Source organism: Pristiophorus japonicus, chromosome 19, assembly GCF_044704955.1.
Source record: "Pristiophorus japonicus isolate sPriJap1 chromosome 19, sPriJap1.hap1, whole genome shotgun sequence".
Classification (NCBI taxonomy): Eukaryota; Metazoa; Chordata; class Chondrichthyes; family Pristiophoridae; genus Pristiophorus; species Pristiophorus japonicus.
Genome location: NC_091995.1, coordinates 88,840,258 through 88,858,301, shown reverse-complemented (window position 1 = coordinate 88,858,301; position 18,044 = coordinate 88,840,258). Strand labels below are relative to the sequence as shown.

Here is an 18,044-nt window from a genome sequence, read left to right as displayed (position 1 = left end):
TATGGAATTATTGAAATAAGGTCACAATATATCACATTAAAATGGGAACTGAATTATAACTGTCCACCCTGTTCTAATTATACCCCGCCTTCCAACCCAACATCACCTGAAGACTACAATTGGCAACTAAAGGCGTCATAGGGCTTTTAATGTCCACTTGGATAGGTAAGCAGGGCTTCGGTTTAACATCTCACTCGAAGTACGGCACCTCGGTACTGCATTGGAGAACCAGCCAAGATTATGAGTTCAAGTCCTGGCGTGGGGCTTGAATACATAACCTTCGAAGCAAGAGTACTAGCAACTGAGCCAAGCTGATAAGCAAGCAATACGCTGGCTTAATACTCCAGTGTGTGTGTGTGCCTTTACCCACTGATGTATTGAGGTTAAATTTATGGATTTTAAAGCAACTTTTATTGCATAGTGTGTGTCTAAAGAAACTTTGCTGTCAGGATAGATTTCATCAGGGAGTTATACCACCTGAAGCCCCTTCTTCCCACTCCTAAAGTCATGTTTGTGGTATTTTTGTTATCATACCTCCTTCTGGTACAGCTCTGACTGACGAGATTTACAGTAACTGCAAACAGCACCTGCAAGGAAAGCACAAGTTTCAAGAAAAATTAGATTAAGTTTGAAGTCTCTTTCCAGACAAACAATGTAGATTTATAGAGAGAGAAGGTACAAAGGCTTGAAACTTGCACACAAAGAGTGATTAGGACAATGAATCATAGAATGGTTACAGCCATTCGCTCCATCAATCCCGTGCTGGCTCTCTGCAAGAGAACCTCAGCAAGTCCCATTCCCCCGCCCTTTCCCTGTCATTTTTTTTCTCTCGGGTACTTATCCAACTCCCTTTTGAAAGCCATGATTTGAGTCTGCCTCCAACACCCTTTCAGGCAGTGCATCCCAGATACTAACCACGCGTTGCATAAAAAAGATTGGTCTTGTGTCGCTTTTGGTTCTATTGCCAATCGCCTTAAATCTGTGTCCTCTGGTACTTGACCTTTCTGCCAATGGGAACAGTTTCTCTCCATCTACTCTGTCCAGACCCCTTATTTTGAACACCTCGATCAAATCTCCTCTGTTCTAAGGAGAACAACCCCAGCTTCTCCAGTCTATCCACGTAACTGAAGTCCCTCATCTCTGGAATCAGTCTTGTAAATCGTTTCTACACTCTCTCCAAGGTCTTCACATGCTTCCTAAAGTGCAGTGCCCAGAATTGGACACAATAAATCCAGTTGAGGCCGAACTGGTGTTTTATACAGATTCATCATAACTTCCTAGCTTTTGTACTCTATAACCTCTATTCATGAAGCCCAGGATCCCGTAAACTTTTTAAAGTGCTTTCTCAACCTGCCCTGCCACCTTCAACAATTTGTGCACATATACCCCCAGGTCTCCATGTTCATGCACTCCTTTTAAGATTGTACCCTTTAGTTTATATTGCCTCTCCATTCTTTCTACCAAAATATATCACTTCACACTTTTTTGCGTCAAATTTCTGCCACATGTCCGCCCATTACATCAGCCTGTCTATATCCTCTTAAAGTCTATCACTATCCTCTTCACTGTTCACTATACTTTCAAGTTTTGTGTCATCTGCAAATTTTGAAATTGTGCCCTGTACACCCAACATCCAAGTCATTAATATATATCAAGAAAAGCAGTGGTCCCAGTACCACCCCCCAGTCTGAAAAACAATCGTTCACCTCTACTGTTTCCTATCACTGAGCCAATTTCGTATCCATGCTGCCACTGTCCCTTTTATTCCATGGGCTTCAACTTTGCTGGCATGCCTATTGTGTGACTTTACCACAAATGAATGCTTTACTACAAATGGCAATTGTACAGAGGACCAGGAGTAGGCCGTTCAGCCCTTTGAGCCTATTCCGCTATACAATTAGATCATAGCTGATCTGTACCTCAAGTCCATCTTACCACCTTGGTTCTAACAAAAATCTATCATCAGTTTTGAAATGCTCAATTGACCCCCAGCCTCAACTGCTTATTGGGGGGGGGGGGGTTGTAGGGGAGAGGGGGGGAAAGAGTTCCAGATTTCCACTACTTTGTGTGAAGTGGAGGGTTAGACATCATTTAGAAATCTGATGAAAGGTCATCGACCTGAAAAGTTAATTTTGTTTCTCTCTCCACAGATGCTGCCTGACCTCCTGAGCACTTCCAGCACTTCGTTTTTCCCCCAGATTTCTAGCGACCGCAGCATTCTGCTTTTAATCATCATTTAAAAAGGAATTGGAAAGTATTGGACAATGAAAAAGTACAGAGAGAAAGGAAGAGAAGACTCCTCTCCAACACAGGTGAATGCCCTCCTTCTGCACTTTAATTTCGAAGATTCTTTAAAATCTTAAAAAAATAAAATGTGAAAATGCACAGATCATCCAGCAGAGAGAGGGAAAAGCTAGGTTAACTGGATGAAGGTCCACACACAAAAGTTATTAACCTATTTTTGTCTCTTTTGGATACTGTTTATTTTCTGCTCCTTTATTTCCCCTTCTGATCATACTGGCTTCTAGCTGGGGCACAGCTCCACAGGTGTCCCCTGGTACCTCACTCCAGTGGCCATTATTCATCAGTGAGCCTCAACAGTAATAGCCAGCTGGTTATTCAGCTGCAGTGGGCATCACAGCCACGCCCAACATTGCCCTCAGCCAACACCCACTGACGGGCACTTCCATCAGTGATCGCACACTGACGTTTGCAGGATTGAGTTGCACTCGAGGGTTGTTTTTGTACACAAAATTAATTCAGTCAGGCTTAAAAAGATAGGCTAGAGGCATTGAATGCCTCTTGCGCATCCCCAATTCTCACTGCTCCAGCACTAGAGACCGTTCTGGAACTGCCTCCGTAAAACTCTCCACATCTCTACCCCACTCTTCTCTCCTTTAAGTCGCTCTTTAAAACTAGGCACAGAGGCAGTAACAAAGATCATGATGCCTCAGTGACTAAGGTGACATCAGGGAAAAATAGAAATAAATCAAAGCTGAAGGCACTATATATCTGAATGCACAAAGCAGTCGCAACAAAATAGATGAATTAATAATGCAGATAGAAATCAATAAGTTTGATCTAATAGCCATTACGGAGACGTGGTTGCAAAGTGATCAAGGTTGGGAACTAAATATTCCAGGATACTTAACTTTTAGAAGAGGTAGGCAAAGTGGAAAAGGACCCTGATAATAAAGGATTGATAAAGACAGTAGACAGAAAGGATCTTAGCTCCAAAAAATCAAGTAGTAGAATCAGTTTGGGTGGAGCTAAGAAACAGTAAAGGGCAGAAAACATTGGTGGGAGTTGTTTATCGGCCCCCAAACAGTAGTTGTAATATAGGACAGAGTATAAATCAGGAAATTATAAACACACGTAATAAAAGGTAATATAGTAATCATGGGGGACTTTAATCTACATATAGACTGGACAAACCAAATTTGTAGTAATAGTGTAGAGGACGAATTCATGGAATGTATACAAGATGGTTTTCTGAGTCAGTGTGTTGAGGAACCAACTAGGGAACAGGCTATTTTAGATCTAGTATTGTGCAATGAGAAAAGGTTAATTCATCGTCATCATAGGCGGTCCCTCGAACGAGGATGTCAAGCTTCCACGAGAGTTCGCAGATGTTTCAATGAAGGACCCGATGTTCCAGTCCTGAATTCCAGTTGAGGGGGTGGAAGATGCCTGTGCGTGAATTTTTTTTTTTTAAAACGTGTGACGGGCTTGACAGAGTTAGGCCTTTATCCAGTGGCAAGGGTTAACCAGGACGACTGGAGACCTGCTCTGCTGCACGGACCTAGTGCACACACATATCACAGTGCGGGCTGGCCCGTGCTGCCCCTGGGCCCTCGACTCTTCTGGGCCCCGTATCCTCATTCGCCGCACCTCCGCCACGATGTTCCAGCTCTATTTATAGCCCCGACCTGCGGTGGCGTTCTCACAGAGGTCGGGGTGGCCCACGGTTAATTAATAAACTTGTAGTAAAAAGGGCCTTTAGGGAACAGTGACCATAATATAGTGGAATTTTATATTAAGTTTTAAAGTGATTTAGTTAAATCCAAAACTAGGGTCTTAAATCTAAACAAAGAAAACTACATAGGTACGAGGGACAAGTTGCCGAAGGTGGATTAGGTGACTACATTATAAGGTATGACGGTAGACAAGCAATGGATAGCATTTAAAGAATGAATACATAATTTACAACAAATATACATTCCTTTAAGGCTGAAAAACCCCACAGGAAAAGTGGTCCAACCGTGGCTAACAAGAGAAGTTAAAGATAGTATTAGATCAAAGGAAGAGGCTTATAATGTTGCCAAAAAAGCAGTAAGCCTGAGGATTGGGAGGATTTTAGAATTCAGCAAAGGAGCAGCAAGAAATTGATGAAGAAAGGGAAAATGGAATGAGAGTAAACTGGCAAGAGACATAAAAACAGACTGTAAAAGCTTCTATAGGTCCAGGCTGAGACAGGAGAAATTATAATGGGGAATAATGAAATGGCAGAGAAATTAAACAAATACTTTGTGTCTGTCTTCATGGAAGATGACGCAAAAAACTTGCTAGAAATAGTGAAGAACCAAGGATCTGGCGAGAACGAGGGACTGAAAGGAATTAGTATTACGGGTTGAACTTCCCTAATCCAGAACTCCCTTATCCGGAACCATCCCTCGTCTGGAACCATTCCCAGCCACCAGGTGGCACATGCGCAGAATTCCATCATGAACAAATTGAATTCCTTCCATGCTGACGACTCCCGCAAACACTGGCCTGACCCCGCGATCCACCCCCCCAATGATCAGGAACAGGCCAGGTCCCGAGGGTTTCGGATAAGGGAGGTTCAACCTGTGGTTAAAAAAAAAAATGGTGAAAATTAATGGGACTGAAAGCCGATAAATTCCCTGTACCTGATGGCTTACATCCTAGAGTTTTGAAAGAGGTGGCTATAGAAATAGTGGATGCATTGGTTTCATCTTCCAAAATTCCAGACTCTAGAATGGTTCCTGGAGATTGGAAGGTAGCAAATGTAACCCCGCTATTTAAGAAAGGAGGGAGAGAGAAAATGTGGAACTACAGACTAATTAGCTTGATTGCTGGGGATAATATACTAGCATGGATTCAGGATTGGTTAATGGACAGAAAACAAAGAGTAGGAATAAACGGGTCATTTTCAGGTTGGCAGGCTGTAACTGGTGGGGTAACGCAAGGATCGGTGTTTGAACCACAGCTATTCCCAATCTATATCAATGATTTGGATGATGGGACCAAATGTAATATATCCATGTCTGCTGATGATACAAAGGCTATGTGGGAATATAAGTTGTGAGGAGGATGAAAAGAGGCTTCAAGGATATAGTCAGGCTAAGTGAGTGGGCAAGAACTTGGCAAATGGAATATAATGTGGAGAAATGTGAAGTTATCCACTTAGGTAGGAAAAACAGAAAAGCAGAGTATTTTTTAAATGGTGAGAGATTGGGAAATGTTGGTGTTCAGAGGGACCTGGGCGTCCTTGTATGTGGATCACTGAAAGTTAACATGTGGTTACGACAAGCAATTAAAAAAGCAAATGGTATGTTGGCCTTTATTACAAGAGGATTTGAGTACAAGAGTCTTACTGCAATTATATAGGGCCCTGGTGAGACCACTTACCCAAGGAAGGATATATCTGCCAAAAAGAGAATGCAATGAAGGTTCACCATGCTGATTACTGAGATGGGGGGATTATCCTATGAGGAGAGATTGAGTAGACCAGGCCTATATTCTCTAGAGTTTAAATGAGAGATGATCTCATTGAAACATACAAAATTCTTACAAGGTTTGATAGGGTAGATGCAGGGAGGATGTTTCCCCTGGCTGGGATGTCACCGTCTCAGAAAAAGGGGTCGGCCATTTAGGACTGAGATGAGGAGAAATTTTTTCAATCAAAGAGTAGAAACTCTTTGGAATTCTCTACCCCAGAGGGCTGTGGAAGCTCATTCTTTGAGCAAATTCAAGATAGAGATCGATAGATTTTTGGATATTAAGGGAATCAAGGGATTACAGGGACAGTGCAGGCAAGTGAAGTTGAGGTAGAAGATCAGCCATGATCTCACTGAATGGCAGAGCAGGCTAGAGGGGCAAAATTGCTTGCTCCTGCTGCTATTTCTGATGTACCTCTTTAACCAAGCTTTTGGTCACCAGTCCTAATATCTCTGTAGCTTGGCGTTAAATCTTGTCTAATTACACTCGTGAAGTGCAATGGGACATTTTTATTACGTTAAAGGCGCTTTATAAATGCCATTCAAACCTGCAGCAGTCCTCGGAGACGTATGCTACCCTGGCAGCTGCCCCGTAGCTGAAACACTAAGCTAACAAGGCCAGATCCATTTTATAAAGTAGATTTAACATGGCTTCCTGTTGATTTGGGCATGAGTAATATGTTCACAACTGAAGCTAGTGGATTATGTGGTCCAATTTTACTGCTGTGAACATGTGACAATGCAGCAAATTCAGTGCTGCATCATCTAATTTTAAGAGTTATCCTTAATCAGCTAGGATTTGCAATCTTAGTCATTGTCCAGGGCATAAGCATGGCCATTAAGTGAGGGAAGGTTTGGTCTCGGTTGTTATGCCTGCCAGGGCTAGATAAACTGAAAGGGCTACTTGGGCAAGGTACCAGAATTCATGGGACTAACCCTCCAGCGAGAATCAGCAGCTCCACAAGGAGAAGATTAGATAGGAAAAAAATGGCTGAGAGAAACAAACCTGAGAATTGGAGCAGACGACCATATGGCCTCTCGAGCCTGCTCCGCCATTTAAAAACATGGCTGTTCTTTGACCTCAACTCCACTTTCCTGTTCTATCCCACATCCCTACTCAGAACTCTTACACGACAAGCGAGCCCAAGGTGGCCAGAGGGAACGTTTCAAGGACATCCTCAAAGCTTCCCTGATAAAGTGCAACATCCTCACCGATACCTGGGAGTCCCTGGCCAAAGACCGCCCTAAGTGGAGGAAGCGTATCTGGGAGGGCGCTGAGCACCTTGAGTCTCGTCGCCGAGAGCATGCAGAAATCAAGTGCAGGCAGAGGAAGGAGTGTGCGGCAAATCTGTGCCACCAAGCCTTTCCTTCAACGACTGTCACCTGTGACAGAGCCTGTAATTCCCATATTGGACTGTCCAGTCACCTGAGAACTCACTTTTAGAGTGGAAGCAAGTCTTCCTCGATTTTGAGGAACTGCCTATGAATGAATGATGATTAGATTCCCTTGAGTCCAAAAATCTATTTAACTCGGCCTTGAATATACTCAACAACGGAGCATCCTCAGTCCTCTGGGGTAGAGAATTCCAAAGGTTCATATCCCTCGGAATGAAGAACTTTCTCCTCATCTCAGTCCTAAATAGCCAACCCCTTATCATGAGACTATGTCCTATACTCTCCAGCCAGGAGAAACAACCTTTCAGCATCTACCTCATCAAGTCCTCTTATTAGTGATGGGAGAGATTCAGGACTCTGCAGCACACTCCAATACCTTATGCCAAGGAGTGGCAGAACACGGATTCACAGATACAGATTCTACACAACAACCTTCTGGTCAGAGTCATGCCAACTGGGGTGCATGTTCCCCATGGAGAGATAGGTAGGTACCTTGGACCACGAGCGAGAGAGACAGAGAAAGAAAAAGAAAAGAACGAAAGGAGAAAGAGAGAAAATAGAAAAAGACCTGGTGCAGGTTCCCGATGTTTTGCAGCCTGAGCAATAATAGACCAAAACAAATCTAGTTAAAATCAAACCACACTCAGTAAAATGTCAGCAATCACAGCACAGTCCACAGCATCCCACAGAGAGCATGACAGCCGTATCTATTTTTTGATAAAGAAAGCCCCCTCTGTGCACACTGCCTCCCCCTCCCATTTGCAATCCCATGATGTAGCGTCAGGAAGAGGCTGAGTGATATTGGAAAAGTAGCTATAAGAATGAGGAACTGGTTAGGTCTCTGCTCTGACCACGGGAAATGAGAGAGACCGAAGGAGGCTTTGGGCTGCAAGACTTCTATTCTCGAATAAGGGAAACTCCAGATTGACTGCTCGGGAGTCTTGAGGCCTTCAGCAGGGGAGGTGGGTGGGGGGGTGGTGGGAGAACGAGAAGTTGTTGCAAGAGTATGCTGTTATAAATTTTATTCAAAATTTATTCATTATCCTCCTTCATTTCTGAAGGCACTGACTCTTGCCAGGGTCCAGTCCAATGGGCAGTGGCCACCTTCTGGTAACTCCCCCCAGTGGCCATTCTTCATATGCGAGTGCAGACAGGGAGCATTGACTCAATAGGCTGCGCGACCATTTTGGAGGCAGGTGAACTTCACACCCAAGCTCAATTCTGCCCTCACCTAACACAAGCACCCACTGCAATTAGAAGTACTCCATCTGAGTCACTGAAAGGGAGACCAATACCACCTTTGCCTGGAGATGACATCACAAATACCTTGTCCAACATTATTGCAGTGCTGTGCAGAGGCAGCAGAGTGCAATTTCTGGATGGTGTGGCGTGGACGGGGCGCCAAGCCAACGGGGCAGCATGGATGGGCCATTTGATATGCAGACCTTACAGAACACAAAAATTCATGTCTAGGGAACTGGAGGCACGGGGTGCGTGTACCTTATGCTGTACTATGAAAGTGGGATGTAAATAGATCATTTTGTGTAAATGAGACGACTTTTATTCAGGTAAATAAATGGGTAATGGAAAGGTTTTAACATTTCACTTTGTGCCTTTGTTTTGAGATGACCCTTTTAAATAAAAGCAAATGAACAGCCGTCAAGAACAGATCAGCAGGCCAACATCGATGCTTAAACTTTCCATTAAAAAAGGTACAACCTCGTGTACACCTCCCCAATTGATAGTAACGTTAACTCTTGAGGGAGTGGGTGGCAGTGGGAGGGAGCCAAAAAAACATATATTCCGGGAAAACTCTGGGAAATTACTTAAGGTAATCAAGCGAGCTCCAGGATACCATTGATATCCTGAAACATCACTAAGTAAAATTAAATAACCATATCTTTAGGAACATAGGCCTGTACAGTACCAGAAGAATCCTTTAATTCTATGAAATCAGTCCCAAAAAGGTCACGGATTTCATACCCACTTTATCCCCCATAACCTTCAATAGTGCCGTGTGCCAAAAACACATTCATCAGACTCTTGGAATTTATTACATCTCTGCTTTGCCACAAAGTCATCCCCCACCCCCTCTGCTGAAGTTATATCTTCACTGATTATTCACCCATTGTCATTGAAGCATCAATCCATGTCTTCTTGTGCCATCGATTCAAGGGCAGCTGTCGATAAAACCCTAGTCGTTAGCCTTTATTTTATAGTCACAGTGCCTCCCCAGTTTCATGACTTTGCATTTAGAGTAAATAAAGAGAAACTGTTTCCACTGACTAGAGGGTTGATAAAGAGGGCCCAGATTTAAAGGTGAATGGCAAAAGAACCAGAGGCAACAAGAGGGGAAACTTTTTTATGCAACGAGTGGTTAGGATTTGAGATGCACTGCCTGCTAGTGTGGTGGATACAGATGCAATAGTAGCCTTCAAAAGGGAATTGCATAAATACTTAAAGGAGAAATAATTGCAGGGATCTGGGGAAAGAACGGAAAGTGGGACTAACTGGATTGCTCTTTGAAAGAGCTGGTGCTGACTCAATGGGCCGAAGGGCCTCCTTCTGTGCTGTACAATTCTATGATTCTTTAAGTAATATAACAAGTTGACAAAATTCTGTTCAAGCAGTGCAGGTAAAATCCATAATGTTATATGTCCCAATTTGACAACCTTGGAGAATTTTGTTATGGTCCGTTCCTCTAAATCATTAATCTAAATTGAAAATGACAATGTTCCAGAGCCAATCTCTGCTCGTCACTTTGCTGCCTTAATAACTGCCATTTCCATCCTCCAGTAGAACCAGTTATCCACTTCAAAAGCTGCGTTCTTATTCAATGCTTCCCTGCCCTGTAATCTCCAATGTGGTACTGCGTTAAAAGTTTTTCTAATGCCTAGGTATATTAAATCTGTGTTCCCCTTGCCCACTAACTCAGTTATAGAAGCATAAAGGAATACCTGAAGCCTTTCCTCATCGCACAAGTACCCAATCATCAATGTAGTTGGCCATCTCAAGGAAGCTCCCCAGTGACTTGTTTACCCTGCCATAATATAGCGCACTTCCCCACCCCATGAGGCGGTGGTCAAGACAATCGACTTCCATGTCTCCATCTGGCAGCTGATCTATAAGCAGCTGCTACAACGAGGCAGAGCCAGGATGACTCACTGACCTTATTTCTGCTTCCCTCTCTGTGGTCTGTGTATTCCATCTCTCCCCCGACACACATCATCATTACATTCACCATTAATTCCAACAATCCCCATAGCAATGACATCTGGTGGGGTCTCCGATTTCTCAAAGTAAAAGAAAATTGCTCCAATTCTCAAATATATTAATTATAGAACGCCACCTTGACATCTATCCAAATTTAATTGCATCTGCGGGATGGTGATCTTCCGAGATTGTTCGTATTTTGGCCGAGAGAGAAATTGAAGCAGAGAAAGGTAACATTTCACCTTGAAGTTGCAGTGTTACTTAATAAGTGATGGCAATCTGGGTAAAGGCTGCGGAGCGAGATCTGGGAGGCTCAACATTGGCCAGTCATTGCAGATGGTCAGCCAGCAATTAAGTCATCATGCTGAATCAATAGTCATGTTCTGGTGAGGCTCCAATTTCAACACGGAGTCGAGTTCTGATCACCTAAGCATGAGGAGATATCAAAGCCCTGGAGCTCGTGCAGAAAGGGGCCACTAGGCTGATCCTTCATGTCAAGGGACTAAATTGTGAGGAAAGGTAACGAAGAGTTGAACTCTTCAGCTTTTAAAGACAAATAAGGCATCCTTTCGTCAGCCAATGAGAATGCTTGTATGTGGAGCTTTCTGTGCCACTTCGCTCATTCTGGAGTTGAATGTAACAGAAGGTACTAATTATATTGCCTCTCTCAAATCAGATCATAAAATGCAACTCCATTGAAACCCTATGGAAGTCTGGCTGATGACATCCCTTACTTCCACTTCAAAACTTCCCATTTTTGCACTGTCCCACTAGATATCTCTAACTCCCTCCTATAATTCTAAATTACTGTACGGCACCTGCAAGGCAGTAACGAAGGAAACTGCAAGTTGATCAGTTTTATTCCAAATCAAGTTCACTGAGAACCAACTCGGGCTCAAGACAGATTGGTGAAGTCTTCCTTCGATGGACACTATAAAGCACAGGAGCACTTGAATCCCCTTCCCACATTATCACTCAGTCCCATTCTTACTCAGAGAAGGTTTCCTCTAAAAGGCAGGCACCTTCTTATCACCTCACCCAATAAGGTGGATATTTACACTGCACCTTCCAATTCCTCTCAGATAGAGAGAGAGAGACAGACAGAGAGTGAGAGAGAGCACCAGACAGAGAGTGAGAGAGAGAGCCAGACAGAGAGTGAGAGAGAGAGCCAGACAGAGAGTGAGAGAGAGAGCCAGACAGAGAGCCAGACAGAGAGAGAGAGAGAGAGAGCCAGACAGAGAGTGAGAGAGAGAGCCAGACAGAGAGTGGGAGAGAGAGCCAGACAGAGAGTGAGAGAGAGAGCCAGACAGAGAGTGAGAGAGAGAGCGACAGAGAGTGAGATAGACAGAAAAACCTTCCCATTATGCCATCCAATATCCCCCAAGTGCAAAGGGACCCTTTAGCCCACCACCTAGGTAGATTTGCAACCCATTAAGAATAAGCTCCCATTTATAAACCAGTAATCATCAATCTTCCGTGTTCCCTTACCGTCATCATTCAGCACGGCTTTGCACCCTATGCATGTGCTTCTTTTCTTTGCGAAGGCCATGAGCCCACCCACCTTTGAAGTCAGCACAGTCTTGCATCTTGTATGCTCTCCCTCTATATACAAGAGATAGTTACAAGTGAAATCAATGCCGACAAAAACTAAGCAAGCTAGTACAGTACTACAACTAGTTTCTTCCAAGTGAAATCCTAATTTATGGATGTTTTCATTAAAACTATCCTGTCGTTTACTGTTCCCCTTAAATCTATTCCTGTCTTGACCACGCTCTATCATGTCTCGCCGCGCCAACCTCCTTCAGTGGATTTGGTGGCTACATGCACAACTTGGTCTGTGCTGAATTACCTGGGTTAGCAGGATGCGCTAGTATTCATCTAAGTGCTCTGAAAAGTATCAGCCAGGGTTCCCACTTTTAATCATTATCTGATCCATAATCTGAGACGGAAATGATCATGTGTGAATGTCAGGTGAGGATAGATCAAGCTCGACGGTGATTGCCCCAGTCGAATAGCTCAGTGTCCTCAGTATCTGGGGTCACACATGAAGGAATCTTGTATCTCATTGAAACATACAAGATTCTGAGAGTACTGGACAGGGCAGATACTGAGAGGCTGTTTCCCCTGGTTGTAGAGTTTAGGACTAAGGGACATAGTCTCAGGATAAGGGGTCGGCCATTTAGGATTGAGATAAGGAAGAATTTCTTCACTCGGGGGTTGGTGAATCTTTGGAATTCTCGACCCCAGAGGGCTGTGGAGGCTCAGTCATTGAGTTTATTCAAGGCAGAGATCAATAGATTTTTAGACTCTAAAAAAACCAAAGGATATGGGGTCCAGGCGGGAAAGTGGAGTTGAGGTCGAAGATCAGCCATGATCGTATTGAATGGTGGAGCAGGCTCGAGAGGCATGTGGCCTACTCCTGCTCCTATTTCTTATGTTATGTTCAGGAGGTTCGCCTGGATGCTCCATGAGCCACAACCAGCATGACTCAGTGCCTTCAAAAATAAAAGTATTTCCTCCTTTAAAGATGGGAAGGAGTAGAGTGTGGAACAGAGGATCTCTTTCCAAGATAAACAAATGGCTGTAGTAGAAAGACTGAAGGGTAGCAACAGTCCCACCAGTTTTTGTTTAGCGATGACCCAGTGAAGTACGAGAGAAGCTCACATACATGGGGGAGTACAGAATATAACGGACTGGAATTGACAATCAAAATAAGGATGCGCGTGCCAGATTTACTACGATATAATTAAAGTATATCGGTGTTTCATTTCTAACAACTAATGCAACCCTTGTCGCTGAACTCTGAATAATTCTATACCAGAAACGTATTGTCAATAGCACCAATAATGCCGCAGTGCAACTGGTCACTGCAACAGAGTGTAAGGCTGCGATGTTAAAGTTCACTCACTCAGAAGCACAGCCTCTGCCTTGGCCTCTCCCAAGATGGGCTCGAAGATTCTCAGGAGCGGTTTTGCAAGTTGCTGCTCCAGGTAATACTGCGTATCAATTGGAATGTTGTTCTCCAGAACATAGATTGGATCCTTGTGGGAGAGAGAGAGAGAGAGAGCGAGAGAGAGAGAGCGAGAAAGAGAAAAGGGACCTTCATAAATTGGAAAGAAACCTTTAGAGTAGAAAACTTCAAATTAAAAAAAATTATACAGCTTGATCCAACTGCTCAACTGATAAATGCACCCGGTAAGAGTGGAACTAAGCAACCAGGAAAGGGTTGCTCACTAGTTTATAACTAGACAACTGAGTCAGGGAAACAGTGGAGGCAGTGCAATTGATCTGTGTTCCGGATACACCAGAACATAAGAAATAGGAGCAGCAGTAGGTCATTCAACACCTCGAGCCTGCTCCGCCTTGCAATAAGATCGTGGCTGATCTTTGACCTCAACTCCACTTTCCCGCACTATCCTCATATCGCTTGATTCCATTAGTATTCAAAAATCTATCTATCTCTGTCTTGAATTTACTCAATGACTGAGCATCCACATCTCTCTGGGCAGAGAATTCCAAAGATTCACTGCCCTCCGAGTGAAGAAATTCCTCATCTCAGTCCTAAAATGACCGACCCCTTATTCTGAGATTATACCCCCTAGGTCTCGACTCCTCAGCCAGGGAAAACATCCTCCCAGCATCTACCCGATCAAGTCCTTTAAAATTTTTATATGTTTCAATGAGATCACATCTCATTCTTCTAAATGTAGGGAATATAGGCCTAGTCTACTCAGGGTAGGGAAGGCTTTCAAAGAAAAACATATGGTACATGTGAGATTGCTTGCTGAAGGAGTATCTTGCTAAGTTGTGCTGCTTCCCACTGATGTAACCTGCTGCCACTTTCCAGGGTCAAGGATGAAGAATGCCCACCAGACTGCAAGGCTCACCATCTGTACAACCACACATCAGTACAAACTGCCACAATTAGAACAAGGAGAATAAGGGAAGAAATTGAAAATGAAACACAGCTGGTTTTGCTCTTAGTGAATCAGAAGAAAATGTTTTACTTATGTTATCTGCTGCTATGGCAATGTCGCAAAAGGTTTCTCTCTCTGAATCTACTGGGCGAGTTATTTTCATTATTCAGGGGAACTCTTTGTAGACTAACTAGAGGGCATAGATTTAAAGTAATTGGTAGAAGGATTAGAGGGGAGCTGAGGAAAACTTTTTTCAACCAGAGGGTGGTGGGAGTCTGGAACTCACCGCCTGAAAGGATGTTACAGGCAGGAACCCTCATCGCATTTAAAAAGTACTTGGATTTGCACCCGAAGTGCCGTAATCTACAAGGCTGTGGACCAAGAGCTGGAAAGTCATCATAGGTCAGTCTCTGTCACAGGTGGGACAGACAGTGGTTGATGGAAAGGGTGGGTGGGGAGCCTGGTTTATCGCACGCTCCTTCCGCTGCCTGCGCTTGCAGCTAGAAAGTAGGATTAGGTTGGATAGCTCTTTTTCAGCCAGTACAGATGTAAATTTCTATGATTCTAAGAACATCACCACCACCATTCTGCGTGCAGTTTCAGAACACCCTGGACATCCTCAATGGCATTCAACCAGTAAAAAGTTGTCTGGAAGATTAGCTGGCTCTCTTCTAGATTCAAAGTATGTTCCCCATCGAAATGAATGAACCCACTTTAGGATACAAATAGCCCCTTACACTTACCGACTTCAACAGACGGGCTTTGCAGGGAAGGAGTTCCACAATGGCAGTAAATATCAAGATTTATTTATTTTTTTTTTTTTTTAAAAAGGAAGTGCGGGCAGTGCTCGAGTACTTTGCGATGGGGAGTTCACTTCCTGCCCTCCTCTGAGCCTCTCCGCCATCTACAATGCTCAAGTCAGGAATGTGACGGAATACTCATCAGTCGCCTGGATGAGTGCAGCAACAGCAGCAGCACTCGAAGTTTGACACCATCCAGAACAGAGCTTGATTGGTGCGCCTCCAGAGCGCTCAGTAAGCACCGTTCACAACTAGCGCACAGCAGCTGCAGTACGTACAGGGTACATGGCAGCAACTCACTGAGGTTACTTCAACAGCACCTCCCTCCCCTGCTACTTCGAACACCGAGGAACACCGACGTCATGGGCCCGGCCTGCAAGACCATCAGCAGGCCAGGGCCATTGGAGGGAGCAGCATACCACTGCAGGGAGCAGCGCATGCTGCTGCAGGAGGGCGATGCTACGAAGCCAGGTCGCTGATTGCAGTGCGGGCAGGCACAGCAGGAGGGGCGGAGAGGCAAGAGTTTGTAGAGAAAAGTGACCGGGGCCCAGGAGAGGCGTGAATCTGGGGCTCAGAAGAGGCGAGGGCCCAGGGGCAGCACGGCCCAGCCCACACTGCGATGTGTGCGCACGTTCGGTCTGTGCAGCAGAGCTGGTCTCCAGTTAGTCTTGGGTAATCCTTGCCACTGGACCAAGACCTAGCTCTGTCAAGCCCGTGTGGTGGTTGGTGTGAAACAGCCACCATATATTAAAAAAAATCCACACACAGGCATCTTCCACCCTTCACAATGTAGTTCGGGATCTGGAATATTAGGTTCTTCATTGAAACACCTGTGAACTCATCCCTTTTTGGCGTGGAAGCAAGCCATCCTCGCTTCGAGGGACTGCCTATGATGATGTTGATCACCTCCAAGTTCCCCCTTTAAGTCACAGACCACCCTGAATTAGACAGATATGGTTGTATTTTCATTGTTGCTGGGTTAATATCCTGGAATTCAATACCTAACATCATTGTGGGAGGACCATCACCACAAGGGCTACAGCAGTTCAAGGAGAAGTGCAACCTTATCAGAACAATAAATGCAGCCTTGCGTTGCCCAGAACAAAAAGAAACGGTATCCGTTCAGACAGATAATGAGGTAATTATTTTGAACAGAATTGCACGAGATTGGCACATGAAATTCATTCTTAATCATGGTTGGTATGATTTGATACCAAGCATTATTCGCCGTCGCCATGCCCCTTCTGTATTTCTGTATGGGGTAAGTGATTGGCTGGTGATTGGTGAGTAGCTTTTCTTTTCTTTTTTATATCAGTAAGTGAACTGCAACATTGTTATTACCAATTTAAGGGTATCTAAGGTTAAGACATGGCAGGAGAGCTCAGTCACGTGATATGCTCCTCCTGTACCATGTGGGAACTCGGGGACACTTCCGGTGTCCCTGGGCGCTACGTGTGTGGGAAGTGTATCCGCCTCGAGCTCTTGACGGTCCGCGTTGCGGAATTGGAGCTGAGGGTGGATTCACTCTGGAACATCCACGATGCTGAGAATGACGTGAGTATCACGTGTAGTGAGTTGGTCTTACCGCAGGAGAAGGGTCCACAGCCAGATAGGGAATGGAAGACCAGCAGGAAGAGCAGTGCAAGAAAGATAGTGCAGGGGTCCCCTGTGGTCATCCCCCTGCAAAACAGATACACTGCTTTGAGTACTGTTGGGGAGGATGACTCATCAGGGGAGGGCAGCAGCAGCCAAGTTCATGGCACCGTAGGTGGCTCTGCTGCAAAGGAGGGCAGGAAAAAGAGTGGGAGCGCGATAGTGATAGGGGATTCGATGGTGAGGGGAATAGATAGGCGTTTCTGCGGACGCAACCGAGACTCCAGGATGGTATGTTGCCTCCCTGGTGCAAGGGTCAAGGATGTCTCGGAGCGGGTGCAGGACATTCTGAAATGGGAGGGAGAACAGCCAGTTGTCGTGGTGCACATTGGTACCAACGACATAGGCAAAAAAAGGGATGAGGTCCTACGAAAAGAATTTAAGGAGCTAGGAGCTAAATTAAAAAGTAGGACCTCAAAAGTAGTAATCTCGAGTTTGCTACCAGTGCCACGTGCTAGTCAGAGTAGGAATCGCAGGATAGCGCAGATGAATACATGGCTTGAGCAGTGGTGCAGCAGGGAGGGATTCAAATTCTTGGGGCATTGGAACCGGTTCTGGGGGAGGTGGGACCAGTACAAACCGGACGGTCTGCACCTGGGCAGGTCCGGAACCAATGTCCTAGGGGGAGTGTTTGCTAGTGCTGTTGGGGAGGAGTTAAACTAATATTGCAGGGGGATGGGAACCTATGCAGGGAGACAGAGGGAGACAAAAATGAGGCAAAAGCAAAAGACAGAAAGGAGATGAGGAAAAGTGGAGGGCAGAGAAACCCAAGGCAAAGAACAAAAAGGGCCACTGTACAGCAAAATTCTAGAAGGACAAAGGGTGTTAAAAAAGCAAGCCTGAAGGCTTTGTGTCTTAATGCAAGGAGTATCCGCAATAAGGTGGATGAATTAACTGTGCAAATAGATGTTAACAAATATGATGTGATTGGGATTACGGAGACGTGGCTCCAGGATGATCAGGGCTGGGAACTCAACATCCAGGGGTATTCAACATTCAGGAAGGATAGAATAAAAGGAAAAGGAGGTGGGGTAGCATTGCTGGTTAAAGAGGAGATTAATGCAATAGTTAGGAAAGACATTAGCTTGGATGATGTGGAATCTATATGGGTAGAGCTGCAGAACACCAAAGGGCAAAAATCGTTAGTGGGAGTTGTGTACAGACCTCCAAACAGTAGTAGTGATGTTGGGGAGGGCATCAAACAGGAAATTAGGAGTGCATGCAATAAAGGTGCAGCAGTTATAATGGGTGACTTTAATATGCACATAGATTGGGCTAGCCAAACTGGAAGCAATACGGTGGAGGAGGATTTCCTGGAATGCATA

General features: G+C 44.7%; 1 protein-coding gene across 2 annotated transcripts in view; it reads right to left on the bottom strand.

Annotated features, from left to right (window-relative positions):
* Positions 1-18,044, bottom strand: part of pold1 (polymerase (DNA directed), delta 1, catalytic subunit) — a 142,597-nt gene that overhangs the window by 8,532 nt on the left and 116,021 nt on the right. For both annotated transcript variants that reach the window (XM_070861771.1, XM_070861772.1), the window contains exons 23-25: positions 13,258-13,390; positions 11,838-11,951; positions 535-587 (exon numbers count right to left, since the gene is read on the bottom strand). In XM_070861771.1, coding sequence (XP_070717872.1) covers positions 535-587; positions 11,838-11,951; positions 13,258-13,390 — 300 coding nt within the window. The remainder of the gene's footprint in view (positions 1-534; positions 588-11,837; positions 11,952-13,257; positions 13,391-18,044) is intronic.